Raw genomic sequence first — 18,520 nt, forward strand, 5'->3', positions numbered from 1 at the left:
AAAAAAAAAAAAAAAAACAGGTTATGAGAGATTGTTTTGCCTAAAGGGCTCACAGCTAAGTGACAGAACATAGCATTAAACCCAGGCTTCTTACTTCCACCGCACCATGTTTAAATAAGGTAAATATGGATTTCTTTATCTAATCTTCAAAATATGCATGTAGATGCTTCATTAAGTACAACAGTTAGCTAATTTAGTGTCTGGGAAACCCTGAATTTAAGTCTGACAAGCTGAAGGATTTAGCCTTAACAGAGCTTCAGTCTACTAGAAAAGATACACTAAATAGACTGTGGAGTGTTTGTTTGTTTTAAGATTTATTTATTTATTTTATGTTTGTGAATACACTGTCATTGTCTTCAGACACAATAGGAGATGGCATTGGTTCCCACTATAGATGAGCCACCATGTGGTTGCTGGGAATTGAACTCAGGACCTCTGGAAGAGGAGTAGTGTTCTGAACCACTGAACCATCTTTGCAGCCCCTAGACTGTGGTTTGTATGTGGCATTATGTGAGTGTAAGGAGATGTTGACAGGAAGCAGTAGGAAAAGCATCACAGAAGTGGTATTTAGAGTTGAGTACTAAAAAATGGAAAAAAGTGGAAATGAGAGGCAGAACAAACATAAGAGCTGATGCAGGGAGGGCTGATGAGAGAGCTCATTGGTTAGGCCACTTTTTCCTCTTGTAGACGACCAGGGTTTGATTTCCAGCACTCAAGTTATGGCTTATAAAATAATTTTTAAAAGATTTTTTTTTTATTATAAATGAGTACATAGAAGAGGGTGTCAGATTTCATTATGGATGGTTGTGAGCCACCATGTGGTTGCTGGGATTTGAACTCATGACCTTTAGAAGAGCAGTCAGTGTTCTTACCTGCTGAGCCATCTCACCAGCCCAAGTTATGGCTTGTAACTGTCTGTAACTCCAGCTACAGGGGATGTGATAATCTCTTCAGACCTCTTTGGGCACTAGACACACACATAGTATATAGACATACATGCAGGCAAAGCACTCATACACATAAAATAAAATAAAATAAAATAAAATAAAATAAAATAAAATAAAATAAAATAAAACAAATACATTAAGAAAACTGCTGGAGAGATGGCTCAGAGGTTAAGAGCACTGACAGCTCTGCTGAAGGTCCTGAGTTCGAATCCCAGCAACCACATGGTGGCTCACAACCATCTGTAATGAGATCAGATGCCCTCTTCTGGTGTATCTGAAGACAACTACAGTGTACTTATATATAATAAATAAGTAAACAACAACAACAAAAAAAACTGATGCAAAAATGGATTATAGGTACTTGACTCCAAGTCTGATGGCCTGAGTTCAGTCCCTGGGCCACAGGTAGTAAGTAGAAGGGAGAAATAGTTTCTACAAGTTAACTCTGACTTCTATTTGATTGTGCACAAAATAAGTAAAGGGGCAGGGCTAGGGGTTGGGAAGATGCTTCAGGTCAAGTGCTTGCTGCACAAGTATGAGGAACAGGATTGGGACCTTTAGCACTCAGGTGACATACATCTGAAACCCCCAGCATTTAGGGAGCAGAGACAGGTAGATCCCTGGGGCTTGATGGCTAGCCATTTAGCCGAAGGTAAGCTTCATTGACAGTGCCTATCTCAAAAAACTAAGTCTGAGAGGCTAGAGAGATGGCTCAACAGTTAGGAGCACCTTTTGTTCTTCCAGAGGATCTAAGTTTGTTTCCCAGCACTTGCCTGGTAACTCCAACTCCAGGGGCTCTGATACCCTCTTCTGGGCTCTGTGGTACCCATATACATGTGGTATACACCCATAGAGACACACACACATAACAAAATTAAAAGTGAGGCAGAGAAGGGACTGAACATCCCGAAATTGACCTCTGGCTGAAGCTGGGTTGGGAGCCTATGTGCTGTTGGGAGCTGTGCTTCTGGGCTGGTAATGTGATCATAGCGCCTCCTTTCCCTAGACCCCCATACTGGGGGATGGAACTTGTGATCTCATGCTTGCTGGGCGTGTGCTCTACCATTTACCATTGAGCTCTATCTCCAAGGTTTTTCTTTCTTCTTTTTTCTTTTTTGGTTTTTGTTTGTGTTTGTTTGTTTTTGGCTTTTTATTTTGAGACTGTTCAATAGTCCAAACTAGCCTTGTAGTCCAGGCAGCCTTGAAAGTGTCATCCTTCTACTTCAGCCTCCTGAGTAACTGGGAGTTCAGGACTAGGCTGACTGTTAGACTATGCTGCTAGACAGATTGATGATCTGTTCCTCGTTTGAATAGAAGACAATCTGGAGGCACAAAGGCCTGTTAGGAGCTATGCACGGTGGACCAGGAATGTGGTAGTGATTGTATGGACTAAGGCATTGGGAACAGGATGCTAGTGGTGTTCTAGCTGCAAAAATGGTAAACTCTCCAGATAACTCAATGTGGGAGTAAAAGAAAGATAAGACCTGAAAATTACCTTAAACCTTAAAATCTAAATATCTTAGAAGAAAATAGGATATTAAGAAGGAATTGTTTGGAGATGGGCTAAAAATAGATGTATTGTGAGATACCCAAAGAAAAGTTAGAAATAGCAGTGTGGCCTGTGGTGTGAGATGATTTGTAGCTTAGTAGGACAGTGATGACTAAATCTTGCTTTTTGGAGGGTTGGGGTAGAATCTCACTGAGGATTTCTGTGAGTTTGAGGTCTACCTGGTCTATATAATGAGTTGCAGGACAGCCAGGGCTCCTGCCTCCTGCCCTGTTTGAATTTCTGCCCTGGCTTTCTTCAGTGATATATTATGATATGGAAGTGTAAGAGAAATAAGCCCTTTCCTTCCCACGTTGCTTTGGTCATGGTGATCCATCACAGCAGTAGTGACCCTAACTACTTCAGTGGTTAAGAGCACCGATTGCTCTTCCAAAGGTCCTGAGTTCAATTCCCAGTGCCCACATGGTGGCTCACAACCATCTGTAATGGGATCTGATACCCTTTCCTGGTGTGTCTGAAGACAGCTACAGTGTACTCATATACAGACAATAAATAAATATTAAAAAAAAAAAAAGAGCCGAAGATGACCTTGAATTTCTGATCTTTCTGCCCCCCCACCTCTAGAGCACTGGGGTTATTGCCAGTTTATGCCACCATAGACTATTTCTCTGTGGTATTGGGATCATACATTACCAGACCCCTGTCTTACTATAAATTTAAAATAAAGATTTCTCAGTGGACTTTTTCCTAGTCAGTCATCAAGGAACTTTATTTTCCTCAAAAACTCCCAGCTTCTTTTTTGGGCTGTCTGAATGTTGAGTTTCAGGTAGACAACACATTTTATTTTTCACTCCCTTAGTGGTAGAATAGATGGGCTGTGCAGGTAACCTTGCTTTGACACCCCTCACTACCAGCTGGATACTATCAAGCTGTAAATGTGAGAGGAATGTTGAGGCCAGCCTGGTCTACAGAGTGAGTTCCAGGTTAGAGGAATGATCCTTGGAGGGATTGGAAGGCCTTAGAGGCATGATGGTTGGGAGCTGAGCTGGTTCTCACAGGAGGGCTGCATTTCTCTTGGCTGCTGAGCAGGAAGTGGCAGCCTGTTCCTTGGCATGCTGCTCCATGGGAGGTTCCTCTTTGCCTCGTCTGTGTTTGCCCAGTGTGTGTTCTATATTATATCGCCACACCTCTCTGGCCTAAAAGAACATTCTATCCCTGATCACAGAGGAAATATTGACTTAAGGAAGGGACAGTAGCCCCAGTCGCAAACCTGTTGGAGCAGGAACTGGAGGGGAAGTGCGTGAGGAGGTTGCTTTGCTATTCTGCTGGTGCTGGTTGTTATGGGAGGCTCTACTGAGAAGCAGGGGATTACCTCAGATGTCCACACTGGGGGATGTAAAAGGCGATGGAATAACCATGTTTCAGTAAGGGTTAGAGGGGTGTTTGGGAGAGGACCAGTTCTAGAAGGTTAGCAGGAATGGTCCCTATATCAAGGCTTCATTAAGCGCCATGCTCTGAGAGGATGGAAACAGGCTCCAGTGTCTGGGGAAATAGACTACGGCAGACGCCCCAGTGCATGAGAGCCAGGTAGGCAGCAGGGCCATTAGGTCATCTAGTGTAAGTCAAGTCAACAAACTTACACACACACACACCCGCTGCCCCTGGACAGGATCTCTCTACATCACCCTGGCTATCCTAAAACTCACTATGTAGACCAGGCTGGCCTCAGCTGACCCTGGGTGCTGGAATTGAAGGTGTATGCTACCATGCCCAGCAATTTAACATTTTTTGGTTTTGTGTTTTGAAGAAAAGCAAAAAGGTATAAAGAGTAGGAGGACAAAGCAGAGGTTCTCCCAGGATGATTGGTAATGATGTTGATGACAGGAAATATTGGCTTCTTTTTAGCATCAGGTTCTAAGAAAAAATAGTTTCAGCTAGGCATGGTGGCATATACTCCCCGGGGTCAGAGGCGGGTGGATCTGTGTGAGTTCAAAGCTAGCCATGCCCACAGATGGAGTTCTAGGACAGCCAGGGGTACACAGAGAAACCCTGTCTTGAAAAACCAAGAAAATAAAAGGAAAAGAAAAAAGCAGCTTCAAGAAGCTAGGAAAGCCTATGGGGTGACAGAGAGGTGCTTTTGTATGGGTGACAGAGAGGTGCTTTTGTATGGTTTTATACAGGCTCTGGGAATCTAAGCTCAGGCCTGGTGCTTACACTGAAGTGCCTTACTGATTAAGGCTACTTTCCAAGGCTCGCCTTTTGATATTTTAATTTTAAAATTATTTTTATTTTATATTTTTTGTTTTTTAATATTTATTTATTTATTTATTTATTTATTTATTTATGCTGTCTTCAGACACACCAGAAGAGGGCATCAGATCTTTTTATTTTTTTTAAAGATTTATTGGGGGCTGGAGAGATAGCTCAGCGGTTAAGAGCAGACTGCTCTTCTGAAGGTCCTGAGTTCAAATTCCAGCAACCACATGGTGGCTCACAACCATCTGTAATGAGATCTGATACCCTGAAGACAGCTACAGTGTACTTATATATAATAAATAAATAAATCTTTTAAAAAAAGTTCATCTTAAAAAAAAAAAGATTTTTTTAGCTGGGCAGTGGTGGTGCACGCCTTTAATCCCAGCACTTGGGAGGCAGAGGCAGGCAGATTTCTGAGTTTGAGGCCAGCCTTGTCTACAGAGTGAGTTTCAAGACAGCCAGGGCTATACAGAGAAACCCTGTCTCAAAAAAAAAAAAACAAAAAAACAAAAAAAAATTATTTATTTCATATATATGAGTACATTGTAGCTATACAGATGGTTGTGAGCCATCATGTGGTTGCTGAGATTTGAACTCAGGACCTCTGGAAGAACAGTCAGTGCTCTTAACTGCTGAGCCATCTCTCCAGCCCTTTTCTTCCTTCCTTCCTTCCTTCCTTCCTTCCTTCCTTCCTTCCTTCCTTCCTTCCTCCCTCCCTCTCTCTCTTTCTCTTTCTTTCTTTTTTCTGGTTTTTCGAGACAGGGTTTTTCTGTGTAGCCCTGGCTGTCCTGGAACTCACTCTGTAGACCAGGCTGGCCTCGAACTCAGAAATCTGCTTGCTGGGGCTGGGGAGATGGCTCAGCGGGTAAGAGCAGGGCCAGAGCTAGTGGGGCCGTCCTGAGTTCAATTCCCAGCAGCCACATGATGGCTCAGGGCTATCTGTACAGCTACAGTGTACTCATACACATAAAATAAATAAATAAATAAATCTTTAAAAAAAAAAAAAGAAATCCACTTGCCTCTGCCTCCCAAGTGCTGGGATTAAAGGCGTGCACCACCGCCCAGCTCTGCTTTTATTTCTATGTGCCTTGTGCATATCTGGTGTCCTCAGAGGTTCAAGAGGGCATTGGATTCCCTGGAACAGAAGTTTACAGATGGCTGTGAGCTGTCATGTGGGCTATAGGAATCAAACCCAGGTTCTCTAGAAAAGCAGCCGGTACTCCTTAACACTTGAAGCATCTTTCCAATCCCTGGTTTTAATCCCAGCACTTGGGAGGCAGAGGCAGGCGGATTTCTGAGTTCGAGGCCAGCCTGGTCTACAAAGTAAGCTCCAGGACAGCCAGGACTATACAGAGAAACCCTGTCTTGAAAAAATAAAAATAAAAAAAAAATTAAAAAAAAAAGGATAGCCTTAGGGACTGAAGAGATGGCTCAGAGAGATAGTTTTCATTTTTTTTTCTTTTTTGTGTATGTATCTTTGTGTAGTGTACATATGTGTGTATGCATGTGCAGGTACGCATGTGTGGAGGCCCATCAGGTCTCCTTGATTATTATTTCCACCTCATATATTGAGACACCTTAATGAACCCAAGTGAAATTTCTCACAGTGATGGCCACAGGTCAACTTGATCTAGACTGTTCCTCGTTTTTTTTGTTGTTGTTGTTGGTTTTTTTTTTGGTTTTTTTGAAACAGGGTTTTTCTGGATCACCCTGGCTGTCCTGGAACTCACTCTCTACCCCAGGCTGGCCTCGAACTCAGAAATTCTCCTGCCTCTGCCTCCCAAGTGCTGGGATTAAAGGTGTGTACCACCACTGCCTGGCTTTACAGTGTTTTTTATTGCAAAAATTGCCATTGGTATTTAAATGTCCATTGGGAGATGAATAGATCAGTGAATTATTGACCATATGAGCAGTACTTAACATACTGATGTTTAGTAGAGAAAGTTTGTTTTGTAGTTTTGAAACAAGGTTGTATAGCTCAGGCTGACCTCAAAACTGGTACTCTGTAGCCAAGATTAGCCTTGTGCTCCTAATTCTCCTGCCTCTACCTCCCAAGTACTGGAATTTCACAAATGTGTGTCACCACATGTGGTTTAGGATGTCTGTGATCTCTGTGTGTTTGTGTATGAAATAAGCTGAGCATGTAAGAGAGGAACGTCGGGGTTGGGTATGGAGTGTGCTCTCTGCCAGAGTTCCCGCTTAACATACACAATGCCCTACATCTGATCCCAGCATCTCTCCCTTTAAAAAAGTGGGGGTGGATGGGAAGTGTGGTCTATCAGGTTATCAGGTCCCTTGGGACTAGAATTACACAACAGATAGTTGTGTAGCCATGTGGGTCCTTGGTCCCCTCTGTAAAAACAGAAAGGATTGGAGTTTGTGAGCTCATAGCTGTGAGCTGCCATGTGGATGCTGGGACTTGAACCCAGGTCCCCTTGAAGAGCAGCCAGGGCTCTTAATCACTGAGCCATCTTTCCAGCCCTCAGCTCCAGAATTATTTTGTGTTGCTTTAATGTGCTATTAAAATGTTCAAAGGTGCCGGGCAGAGGTGGTGCATGCCTTTAATCCCAGCACTTGGGAGGCAGAGGCAGGTGGATTTCTGAGTTGGAGACCTGCTTGGTCTACAGAGTGAGTTCCAGGACAGCCAGGGCTATACTGTCTTGAAAAACCAAAAAAAAAAAGTTCAAAGGCTCTAAGCATGGTGGTAGACATCTTTTATCCCAGTATTTAGGAGGCCGAGGCAGGGGGATCTCTGTGTGTTTGAGGTCAGCCTGGTCTACAGAGTAAGCTCCTCCAGATCAGCCAGGGCCACATAGTGAGATCCTGCCTCAAAAAAACAAAACAAAAACAAAATAAACAAAAATTCAAAGGAGTCCAGAATTTCCCCTGTCATATATAATGAACCCAGTGGTTGTTTATAATATTGAGACTTTTATTTACTTATTTTTATGACAAAGTCTTATGGCCATGTAGCCAGTTGTCTTGCCTCCTCCCACATCTTACCTGAGAGCTCATTTGTCTAGTACCTGTATCTTCAGTTTTTCATTTATGTTTACTTCTTACTGTGTTGCTAATGGATAAGATGGTCCTGTGGGCATTTGCACAGAACTCAGGAGACAGAGAAGCATTGTGAAAAATAGGTTTGAAAATGGCATCTTTTCCCCTAGGAGTGTATTTTGCAGATGGCTATGCTTTGCTCATGTCTTTGGTAAGCATCTTTTTTCCTGTAGGCTGCTTTTATGCCTTTCGCTATTTCATTTCAGCATGATGGGAATCATCTGCAGCCCCATGTGAGAGCTGGGGTACCTGGGGATTTTGTCCAGCCTTTACAGAATAAACCTGGGGCTTGTCAGCTCTAGTTCGAAGGCATCACTGTTCATTTTCCACTGGTTACTTAGACTGTCGGGGTTGGGGGCCTTCCTGCAATAACTTGAAGAGTGACTGCTGTACCGTTTAGCAGTTTTAGGAGCTCGTTTTTCCTAGGTTGCTAAGATGTCAAATTCAAGCTGTGCTGTGTTAGTAAAGTGTTACCTACAACTGAGAGGGAAAGGGGTCCTTTTCACAGTTACAGACAGCTATTTGCACTTTATCTCCTCCTCCCCTTCACTTTTTCTCCACTTGGTTTTGCATAAACATTAAATCCCCAAAGAAGGAAATTTGAGGTGTCAAGTAGTAAGTAGACTTGTCACCAGGAAGAAGAGCTTAAAGACCCACACCTCTCCTATCCCAGTGTAATTAGTAAGTTGTAATTATTTCTGATTACAGTGCATATACTATAACATTAGCCCTAATTAGTTAAATAAATACTTTGGAGATAGGGTCTTCCTATGAAGTCCTGGCTGGAACTTGCTGTGCAGGCCAGGCTGGCCTCAAACTTGTTGAGATCTACCTGCTTCTGCCTCCTGAATGTGGGGATTAAAGCCCTGTACCACCACACTGAGCATTAAATTTTAATTATTATTTGGGGCTGCAGAGATATCTTGGTGGTTGAGAGCACTTGTTGCTCTTGTAGAGGACTCAGATTCAAATCCCAGCATCCTACATGATTGCTTACAACTACCTAAAACTCCAGTGCCAGAGAACCTGAACCCATCTGATCTCCTTAGTACCAGAGACACATAAGGTACACATACATACATGTAGGCAAATGCCCATACACATAAAAAGATAGATCTTTAAATATTTTTAAATTTTAAGTTATTGTCTTACGTATATGGGTGCTTTGCCAAATGTATATCTTTGTACTATATTCATGAAGTACTCTAAGAGGACAGAAGAGGGCATTGGATTTCCTGGAACTGGAGTTAACAAACAGTTGTGAGCTACATGTGAGTGCTGGGAATTGAACCTGGGTCCCCTGGAAAGTCAGCAAGAGCTCTTAAGTGTTTTTGAGTGTTTCTGATGCTTAAAAAGTTTCAGGCCAGACATGGTGGCACATGCCTTTAATTTCAGCATAAGGAGAAACAGGCAGATCTCTGTGAGGTCAAGGTCAGCCTAATCTACATAGCAAATTTCAGGACCAACAGGGCTATGTAGAGACCTTGTGTCAAATAAGTATTAAAAAAAAAATGAAGTTTCAGATTTTCCAATTAGGGATACTACTTAGATTTTCTAAATTCTGAAAAAGTGTGAAACCTCAAGAAGTTGTAGTCCCAAATACTTCCAAAGAAAATAATATAAGAGATCAAACCCAAGCTGGGCATAGTGGCATATATCTATAGTTCCAGCATTTTAAGCTGAGATGGAAGAAAGATCACTTGAATCCAGAAGTTTAAGACCAGCCTGGGCAACATAGTCCAGATTTTAAAACATAAAACACAACAAACCCAAGGCCAATATATGGCCTTCATGGCCTAATCACCTTTTGTTTGTTTTGAGCCAGGATCCCATTATATAGACAGGCTGATCTTAAATTTGCAATCCCCTGCTTCTGCTCCCTGAATGCTGCTGTTTAGGTGTGGGCACTGTGCCTGACCTAATTCCTCCTTCCCTTTCCTCCTCCTCTCCTCCCTCTCATAGGTCTAGTCATCTCTCTCTCTCCCTCTCCATCTCCGTTTCCCTCTCCCTCTCTCCCCACTTGGCCCTCTTCTCTTTTTCTCTTTCTCCTTCTCTCTCCCTCTCTTTTCCCCCTCCCTCCCACTCCCCCCCTTCTCTCTCTTTCTGTTTTGTTCTTTTTTTTTCAGAGGGTTTTTCTGTGTGGCCCTGGCTGACTCTGGAACTCACTTTGCAGACCAAGCTGTCTGCAAGACATCAGAGATGATTAGGAATGCACTCCTTTAATCCCAGAACTTGGGAGGCAGAGGCATGAGGATCTTTGTAAATTCAAGGCCAGCCTGGTCTACAAAGTGAATTCCAGGACTGTTATACAGAGAAACCCTGTCTCAAAACAAAACTTTTGCCGGGCAGTGGTGGCGCACACCTTTAACAGCGTTTGGGAGGCAGAGACAGGTGGATTTCTGAGTTTGAGGCTAGCCTGGTCTACAGAGTGAGTTCCAGGACAGTCAGGGCTACACAGAGACCCTGTCTCGAAAAACCAAAACCAACCAAACAAACAAACAAAACTTTTGTGTATGAGTGTCTTTGCATGCATGTATGCATGCCCAAGGAGGTCAGATGAAGAGATTGGATCTCCTGGAACTGGAGTTACAGGTGGCTGTGAGCGACCATGTAGGTGCTAGAAGCATCTACAGTGTCTATACTAATTTCTTCCTTCCTTTTAGCCATTCTCAGATTTTCCCAGCTCTGAGCCACTCTCACTAGGCTATCTGTTATCTATAGCTTTCAGAGTCATCTCTTTTCAGTCCTAGAAAAAAGTGGTCTTTAGGCTCTTAGGTCCCACCACAAATCAATGTTTTTGCCTATATATTGGTTCAGCTTTTGTGTTTCCTGGAAGATGTCTGGAAAAAGCCACCTGTGTGGTGATAACCTTGCTGCCCTGTCAGGGGTATATGTCCCTTCAGTCTGTGTCAGGAGACCACAGGAAGTAAACAGTATCTCTGTGCCTGTATACAGTGGCAACATTTGTCTAACAGGAAATTGTGGGATTTGGTAAACTAGGGAGGGACACACAGCAACAGAACTGGCTCTTTTAAGCTTGTGCATTTAATTGTTACAGTTTCTTCAGAGCGACTCAGAAGTGGCTGCAGCAATGATGCATCTAAAGGTTTCTTTTAAAAAGACAAGAGGAGGGCAGCCACAGGCCAGGTCACCAAGTGGAGACTAACTGCTTAGGTTCCATCTGTCAGTTCCCAGATGGGTACGCTCAGGGAAATTCCCATAGCAACCAGAAGCTGAAACCCTGCCTGTCCAGCTCAGCACACATCTGGGAGACTTAAGGACAGCCCTAAGTACATGTGTCCACAAATGCAACACAAGCGAAATAGCAATCTCAGCCTTTAAAAATGTGTGCACAGTCTGACCAATTCTCAGGGCTTGCACCCAGGCAAAACCCACATCCTCTCCTACCCTGGGCATCTGCTCCAGCCCTCAAGTCTCCATAGATTTCTGGGCACCTGAAGATATTGTTCAGTCCTAGTAGATTTTGCTTTGTGGCTGTTCAAAATCTGTGGATTTCTTTACTGTCTGAGCATAGAGGTCAAAGGCCTGTCTTCAGGGTAAGCAGGGTGAGGTGCCCTTGGCATCTGCTGTTGCTTCCTCCCACTCTGTTCTCCCACTGCACCCCAGGCCCTGAGCTCACTGGCTGCTCCCTGCACCTGGATCCCTCCCTCAGTGAAGGCCTTGATCTCTAGCCTCTCGCTGGCCCTTGCTCAGACTTCAGCTTTCAAAGGCTCTTTTGATTCAGAATGCCCTTCTCTGATACTCACAATCCCATCTCATCTTGTCTCTTATCTAATTTTCTACTACAATGCAACAGCCTGACCTTATTCACTGTTGGGCTGCCTGGCTCAGTGCTCAGTCACTGTTTGCTGAGTGACAAGTGAGTAGGAGGCTGGTGAGAAGGGGTTTTCTTCCAGCCTTCTGCCCTCCAGCAGATGTCATTTCCTCCACTTCAAACAACCTCTTTTCCTCCATGTTTTTGCTCTGCCATATTTTATCCCCCCTCTTCCCCAACCTTCCTTTTTCTTTTTCTGACAGGGTCTAACTCACAAAGATCCACCTGCCTCTGTTGGGATGTGCCTAGTTGATTTCTCCATATTCTTGCTAACATTTTTTTGAAAGAAAAAAATTGAAATCATGTGTATATGTATGTATGTGTACATGTAAGTGCCTTTGGGTCCAGAAGAAGTGATTGGATCCCCTGGAGCTGCAGTTACTGACAGTTGTGAACTGCCTGATAGGAGTGCTGGGAATTTAATTCAGGTCCTCTGAAAGAGGCTCTTAGCTGCTGAGCCATCGTTCCAGCCCTTAATTTTTAAAAAATGTTTTCTCAGACAAGGTCTCATGTAGCCATGGATTCTCTTGAACTTGTGACTTTTCTTCATCCTAGTGCTGGGATTACAGGTGTGCACTGCCACACTTAGTCTCATACAGTATTGGGGTTGTAAACAGTATCTCTGCGCCTGTATACAGAATGCCCTTCTATGATACTCACAACCCCATCTCATCTTGTCTCTTATCTAATTTTCTACTACAATGCAACAGCCTGACCTTATTCACTGTTGGGCTGCCTGGCTCAGTGCTCAGTCACTGTTTGCTGAGTGACAAGTTCAGACTGAAGAGTTTCATGTGTGCAAGGCAAGCGTTTACCAGCTGAGTTCTCTCTCCAGCACTCTGGCTTTCGTTTGAGCATAGCTCCTCTCATGGCTCTGGAGTGGTTGGACTTCACAGTTTACATTTCCCTGTGGCTGATGATACTCTTTCACCTGCTATTGGTCATTTCTCTCTTATTTGGAGAAATGTATATTTAAACATCTTTTAAATTTATCTGTTTGTGAATGTTTTGCCTGCATATTTGTCTCTGCATCACATTTGTACAATGCCCTCAGAGGCTAGAAGAAGGTCTTAGATCCAGAACTAGAGTTATGACCAGCTGTGAGCTGCGGTGTTGGTGCTGGAAATTGTGGAAGAGCAGCCAGTTCTCTTAACCACTGAGCCATCTCTCCAATCCCGCTTACCTATTTTTAAATTGGGCTTTTTGTGTCTTTACTGTTCAGTCTTTTTACTGTTGAGTCTTTAAAAACAAACAAACAAACAAACAGGACAGAAAAGAAGAAACAAGACAGTGAAAATAATGAGAGAATTTTATATTAGTTTATAGAATGGGAATATGGTATATAAAGGCTGTTCAACATCCAGTACCACCACTACCATACCACCAACAATAAAAAAACAAAACAGGGGCTGGCGAGATGGCTCAGCGAGTAAGAGCACTGACTGCTCTTCCGAAGGTCCTGAGTTCAAATCCCAGCAACCACGTGGTGGCTCACAACCACTTGTAATGAGTTCTGACACCCTCTTCTGGCACATCTGAAGACAGCTACAGTGTACTTATGTATAATAATAAATAATCTTTGAAAAAAAAACAAAAAAACGAAAACCCAATCCACTCACCAATGAGGCTCTGGGAAACTGATGGTAGGGCTTAGTTTTTTTCTCTCATTAAAAAATAATCTTCCAGAAGAGGAGTGGTATAGAATGACCTCTCCTTTGCTTTTCTGACAGGGCAGATGAAGCCTGAGGAGCCTCATGACAGTCAGAGATGCCAGTGATGACCATCTATGCCTAGATCTCTCAAGTCCTGCCATCGTCCACAGCACACGATGTCAGGTGGGAACAAGGCCTGCATACTCACCAGGAGCCCAGGAGTGGAGTTGACTTGTGATTTCATAATCAGCCTTCCACTGAGGCAGAGCCTCAGCACCTAGCAGGTCTTAGGGCAGCCTGGGCTATGAGGCCTTTTCTCAGAAAACAACCCAAACTACTGAAGAGAATCTGTAGATGAGAGAAGTAGAAAAGGGGGGGGAGGCTTTGGGCTCTGGGTCAATGACTGGCGCTGCCTTCTCTATTGAAGCCTCTGGCTCCCTGCTCCTCTGGCTCCCTGCTCCTCTGGCTCCCTGCTCCTCTGGCCTGCAAACCCTCCCACTGTGGCAGAGAAGGAGAAAAAGAATCTGCCTTTATGTGCTGGACATGCTGTTGGTTTTCCATAGTGCTCATTTTTAGTTCTCCACCAGCCTCCTCGGCCCACTCTGTACAATCTTTTACATGCTGATTCCCTTGGATAAGAGAGGGATATCTCACCCCAATGGTGCCTCCACATTTTCTTTCTTTCTTTCATTCATTCATTCATTTATTCATTCATCCATTCATTCATTCATTTTATGAAATAGGATCTTACTATGTATTCCTGGCTAGCTTGGAATCAGAACTCACTACATAGACCGGGCTGGCCTCAAACTCAAATATGTGTGCCTCTGCTGGGATTAAAGGTGTCTGCTGCTATCTTGCCTGGTGTTTCTGTTTTTCTTGATTATTGTTCTCTCTGGTCTTTGTAGGAAACCACATTCCTTCTGCCAGTGGCCCTTTCTCTGCCCTGACTCCAAGCATATGGCCCCAGGAGATCCTGGCAAAATACTCACAGGTATGACAGTTAGCATAGCCAGGACCAGCCTGCCGTGCTGCTATGCCTTTTGTGAAGAGATTTACCTTTGCAAGTATTCTTGGAATGCATGACCCACTCCATGTTCACACAGGTCATGACTCAGTACTTGAGATAACATCGTAGTTTCTTGGGTTTGTGAGAGACATGGGAGAACTGACTGACCAGTCAGCCCTTGTAGTTGAATGATAGCCAGAGAAGGCATCATAGAAGGGTAGCCTTACTCAGGGTGGGTTTTAGCAGTCAGCATGTGAGTGTCATCTTTTGGAACTGCTTCACAGCAGGGCATAGACAAGCTTTCTTCCTCACTCTGGTTCTAGAAGGAAGAGTCCTCAGAGCAGCCAGAGTTCTGCTATGATGAGTTTGGTTTCCGTGTGGACAAGGAAGGTGAGTAAGATGGAGCCGCTTGTGTGTGTGAGCTTGCTGAAGTCCTTGGGGAAGTTCTGGCCCCATGCCTTGCATTCCTCTGTCTGTGACTTCTGAGGTCTGGAAGGTGTCACTTCAGGACTTAAGGACAGAATATATCTGAAGGTGATGTAAGTTTATGGGAACTTCTAAGTTTTTTGTTTTGCTCTTTAAAGACAGGGTTTCTCTGTGTAGCTCTGGCTATCCTGGAACTCGCTCTGTAGACCAGGCTGGCCTCGAACTCAGAGATCTGCCTGCCTCTGCCTCCCAGTGCTGGTATTAAAGTGTGGACCTGTTTTGTTTTGTTTTGTTTTGTTTTTAACTACTGATCTTTATTTTAGGCATTTTATTGATCTTTAGAAAACAATCAGTTATTTATATTGTAGAAAAGTTAAACAGTGCAGAAGGGATGAGAATTAAAAGAAAATGAAGAACGTGTTCGAGGACAGTCAGGACCACACAGAGAAACCCTCTCTTGGAGGAGGCATATTTAAAAAATGACAACAAACAAACCTATAGCCCATGCTTTGAGGAAGCTGCTGCTGTGTGAGGTGATCTTTCCTGACACTGCGAAACATTACTGTTACACCAGGAACATTTCCTATGTTACTTAAGATGCTTAAAAAACACACTTTTAATGGCTGTACAGTATCATATTACAACAGTTACTGGTGTTTTTGTAGCCTTTTTTTTCTTTTCTTTTTTAAGACAGGGTCTTTGTACAGAGTCCTGGCTGTCCTGGAACTCACTATGCAGACCAGGCTGGCCTTGAACTCACAGAGACCCATCTGCCTCTGCCTCTGCCTCTGCCTCTGGTTGCTGGATTAAACGTGTGTGTTACCATTCTCGGCAGAGCCATTTCTCTCTAAGAGAGCATCTGCCTAGGTGCTTATTGGGCAGACCATTGGCCAGCACTGACAGCCTGGCCTCAGGAAGAGCAGGAGCAGTTCCATAGCTCAAGCACCCAACTTCACTTGGATTTCCAATTCAGGCATTAGTTTTCTTTGGTCTTCTAATTTGCAAGAAGATGGAACTTAAATGCTAAGGTTGAGAGGGACACGGGACTTTCTAGAATGTCACCAAGTTTAGGCTTGAGAGTGTTCACAAACGTGCAGGCAGTGTTTTGACAAGTGTTCATCAAAATGCACACTTAGGACTTGGGCATTTTCTCTGTGTGATGCTGACAAGGTTGAGGTTTTTAGGGCTAGCTTGGACAAGGGCTTGGCTTAGGATGAGTGCCAAGGAGGCTCTGGGGTTGAGCCTCACCACACAGATTGTTTGCTGGCCACAGACTTTGTCCTCATGTGTTCACGGGGTTCACAAGGCTACGGTGCCTTGTCCTTTCTTCTCATTTATGTTCCCAAAGATGGTCTTGAGCACAGAGTTCCCATTCTGGTGGAGAGGCAGGCTGTAATCAAGCAGAAGTAGAGCATGCTGGGGGCAAGAAGACTTGTGAAGACCATTCCATTGATAGCAAAGAGGGAGGTGAAATCGTTACACATAGGGAGTTAAGTGAGGCTCCCCACATGGGAAGACTGAGTGCAGACTTGGTGGGAGGAGGGAAGTATAACGGGAAGAGCAATGATGGGCAGAGGTTCCAAGGAGTGAATGGGCTTGTTGGGGAGAAATGGAGTGGATGGGGTAAGAAGGGAGGGGGTGACGTGAGGATGGAGCCTGGGAAGCCTTCAGTTTTGAGCCTGAGATGGGGTGGGGAAGCATTAGACATTTCCGACAGTAACATGACCTGACATGTCCTACACACACGAAGTAAATATAATTTAAAAGAAAAGAAAAAGTCCAGGAACCCCATTACAATGGATTGAATTTGGTATCCAGAGCCTCTGGAGAGTGGAGACCTGGTTTCTGGGTCGGGCTGCTTTGAGAAGAGGGTCTGCTTGGTTCTCCCTTGCCACTAAGAATGTGTAGCTAGAGCTTCCAGGCCTCGAGACAGCCCTAAGTGAACGCATCAGGGCAGACGGGGCTGCTGTGCAGAGTGTGGGGTAAGGAACATGTTTTCCTCCTTCCTCTGCTCTCTTGTTGGAAGGTTCTGAGCCTGGATGCAGCCAGATGACAGGTTCACCCCTGGTAGAGGACCCCCCACAGAGGCTACGTTGGCAAGCTCACCTGGAGTTTACCCACAACCATGATGTTGGGGATCTCACCTGGGACAAGATAGCAGTCTCCCTCCCCCGCTCTGAGAAACTCCGTTCCCTAGTGCTGGCTGGCATCCCACATGGCATGAGGCCACAGGTAAGATGGCCACAAAGACAAGGGTCTTCTGGGGGTTGCAAGTGCCCTGGTCTGTCCCAAGAGAAACTGCTACATGGCTTCTCCCTCCAGTTGTGGATGCGGCTCTCTGGGGCGCTACAGAAGAAGAGGAACTCTGAGTTGTCCTACCGTGAGATTGTAAAGAACAGCTCCAATGATGAGACCATTGCTGCCAAACAGGTAACATGGGGCAGCCAGCCAGTCAGGAGGAAGTGCTGGGCAGAGTCTGTCACCTCTGAGACTTCCCCTTGTTAGTCTCCTTGGCAGGGTGGGTAGCCCTGTTACTTGTGAATATGGCCTAGAGTAAACTTGCTTCTTTCCAGGTCCTTCAGGGCTGCAGGGAGAGTTATCTAAAGGTCCCAGAGTATGGGAAGGACATGGAGATGGCTCCACATGAGGAAGAGCAAGAAATTTTAAATACAGATGTGGGTGCTGAAGTAGGAGGCAGGCAGCAGGTCCTCAGTAATGGCACACATCATCCAGAAGGCATTCTCCTCCTCCAGGAGTAGCAGGAGACAGGCAGCCACCTAGCCAGAGAGGGGACATGGGCTATCCAAATATGCATGTGAATCAGAAAAGGGGTTCCCAGGTGGCTGGTGTGGGTTCAATTTTATACTTGATGGGCTCTAATCCTGGAGAAGGGATAGTTAGCTTTGGTATGGGATAGAAGCAAGCCACCTACAGTTTCTCTATCTTATTGCATGGGCATCAGTCTACAGTTGCATCAAACAAAGTCTTTTGGGGTGGTGTGGGGATCTGACAGATCGAAAAGGACCTGCTCCGTACCATGCCCAGCAACGCCTGCTTTGCCAATGTGAACAGCATCGGGGTTCCTCGCCTGCGCAGAGTCCTCCGAGCACTGGCCTGGCTCTACCCAGAGATTGGCTACTGCCAGGGCACAGGCATGGTGAGCAGCCTGGAGGCAACTGGTATACCAGGTTCTTCTCCAGGCCTCTTCTGGGGCATGTTTTCCCTTAAGGTGCTATAAGGGTGGGAGGCAGGGATTGACCTGGGAGTCCCCAAGAAGGGCCATGGGATCTTTGTTTTCTTCCTAGGGGCCCTCTCAACTCTCCTGAAGAGGTGTGCCTTCAGGAGGTGTCCCCAAGAGCCTTTCCTGAATATCTATCCTAGAATGGGGCCTCTTTTCTGATTCACGTGAATATCTGGGTAGAAGTCCCATGTCCCCTCTCTGGCTAGGTGGCTGCCTGTCTCCTGCTATTCCTAGAGGAGGAGGATGCCTTCTGGATGATGTGTGCCATTATTGAGGACCTGCTGCCTGCCTCCTACTTCAGCACTACCCTGCTGGGTGTCCAGACTGACCAGCGGGTCCTGCGCCAACTGATTGTCCAGTATCTGCCTCGCTTAGACAAGCTGTTGCAGGAGCATGACATTGGTGAGACCTGGCTGCCTTCTTCCCCAAGGTCCAGGGATCCCAAGATGGTAGTGCCAACTCTGAGCTCTGAGGTTTTGAGGCAGCAGAGGCTGATGGCCAGGCTGCAGGCAGAGGCTCATGTGGTTTATGTTGCTTTTGTCTTTTGCATTCTGACTCCTTCCCTTCCCATTCCTTCTCCTCCCCTCCCC

General features: G+C 45.0%; 1 protein-coding gene across 3 annotated transcripts in view; it reads left to right on the forward strand.

Moving 5' to 3' along the window:
- Positions 1 to 18,520, forward strand: part of Sgsm3 (small G protein signaling modulator 3) — a 31,069-nt gene that overhangs the window by 8,517 nt on the left and 4,032 nt on the right. For 2 of the 3 annotated variants that reach the window (XM_031349979.1, XM_031349996.1), the window contains exons 2-8: positions 13,333 to 13,437; positions 14,163 to 14,248; positions 14,587 to 14,653; positions 16,716 to 16,921; positions 17,012 to 17,119; positions 17,703 to 17,846; positions 18,137 to 18,332. In XM_031349979.1, coding sequence (XP_031205839.1) covers positions 13,389 to 13,437; positions 14,163 to 14,248; positions 14,587 to 14,653; positions 16,716 to 16,921; positions 17,012 to 17,119; positions 17,703 to 17,846; positions 18,137 to 18,332 — 856 coding nt within the window. In that variant the 5' untranslated portion in view covers positions 13,333 to 13,388. The remainder of the gene's footprint in view (positions 1 to 13,332; positions 13,438 to 14,162; positions 14,249 to 14,586; positions 14,654 to 16,715; positions 16,922 to 17,011; positions 17,120 to 17,702; positions 17,847 to 18,136; positions 18,333 to 18,520) is intronic. The other variant, XM_031349986.1, reaches the window with a different exon arrangement.

Source organism: Mastomys coucha, unplaced genomic scaffold (assembly GCF_008632895.1).
Source record: "Mastomys coucha isolate ucsf_1 unplaced genomic scaffold, UCSF_Mcou_1 pScaffold11, whole genome shotgun sequence".
NCBI classification, from domain to species: domain Eukaryota; kingdom Metazoa; phylum Chordata; class Mammalia; order Rodentia; family Muridae; genus Mastomys; species Mastomys coucha.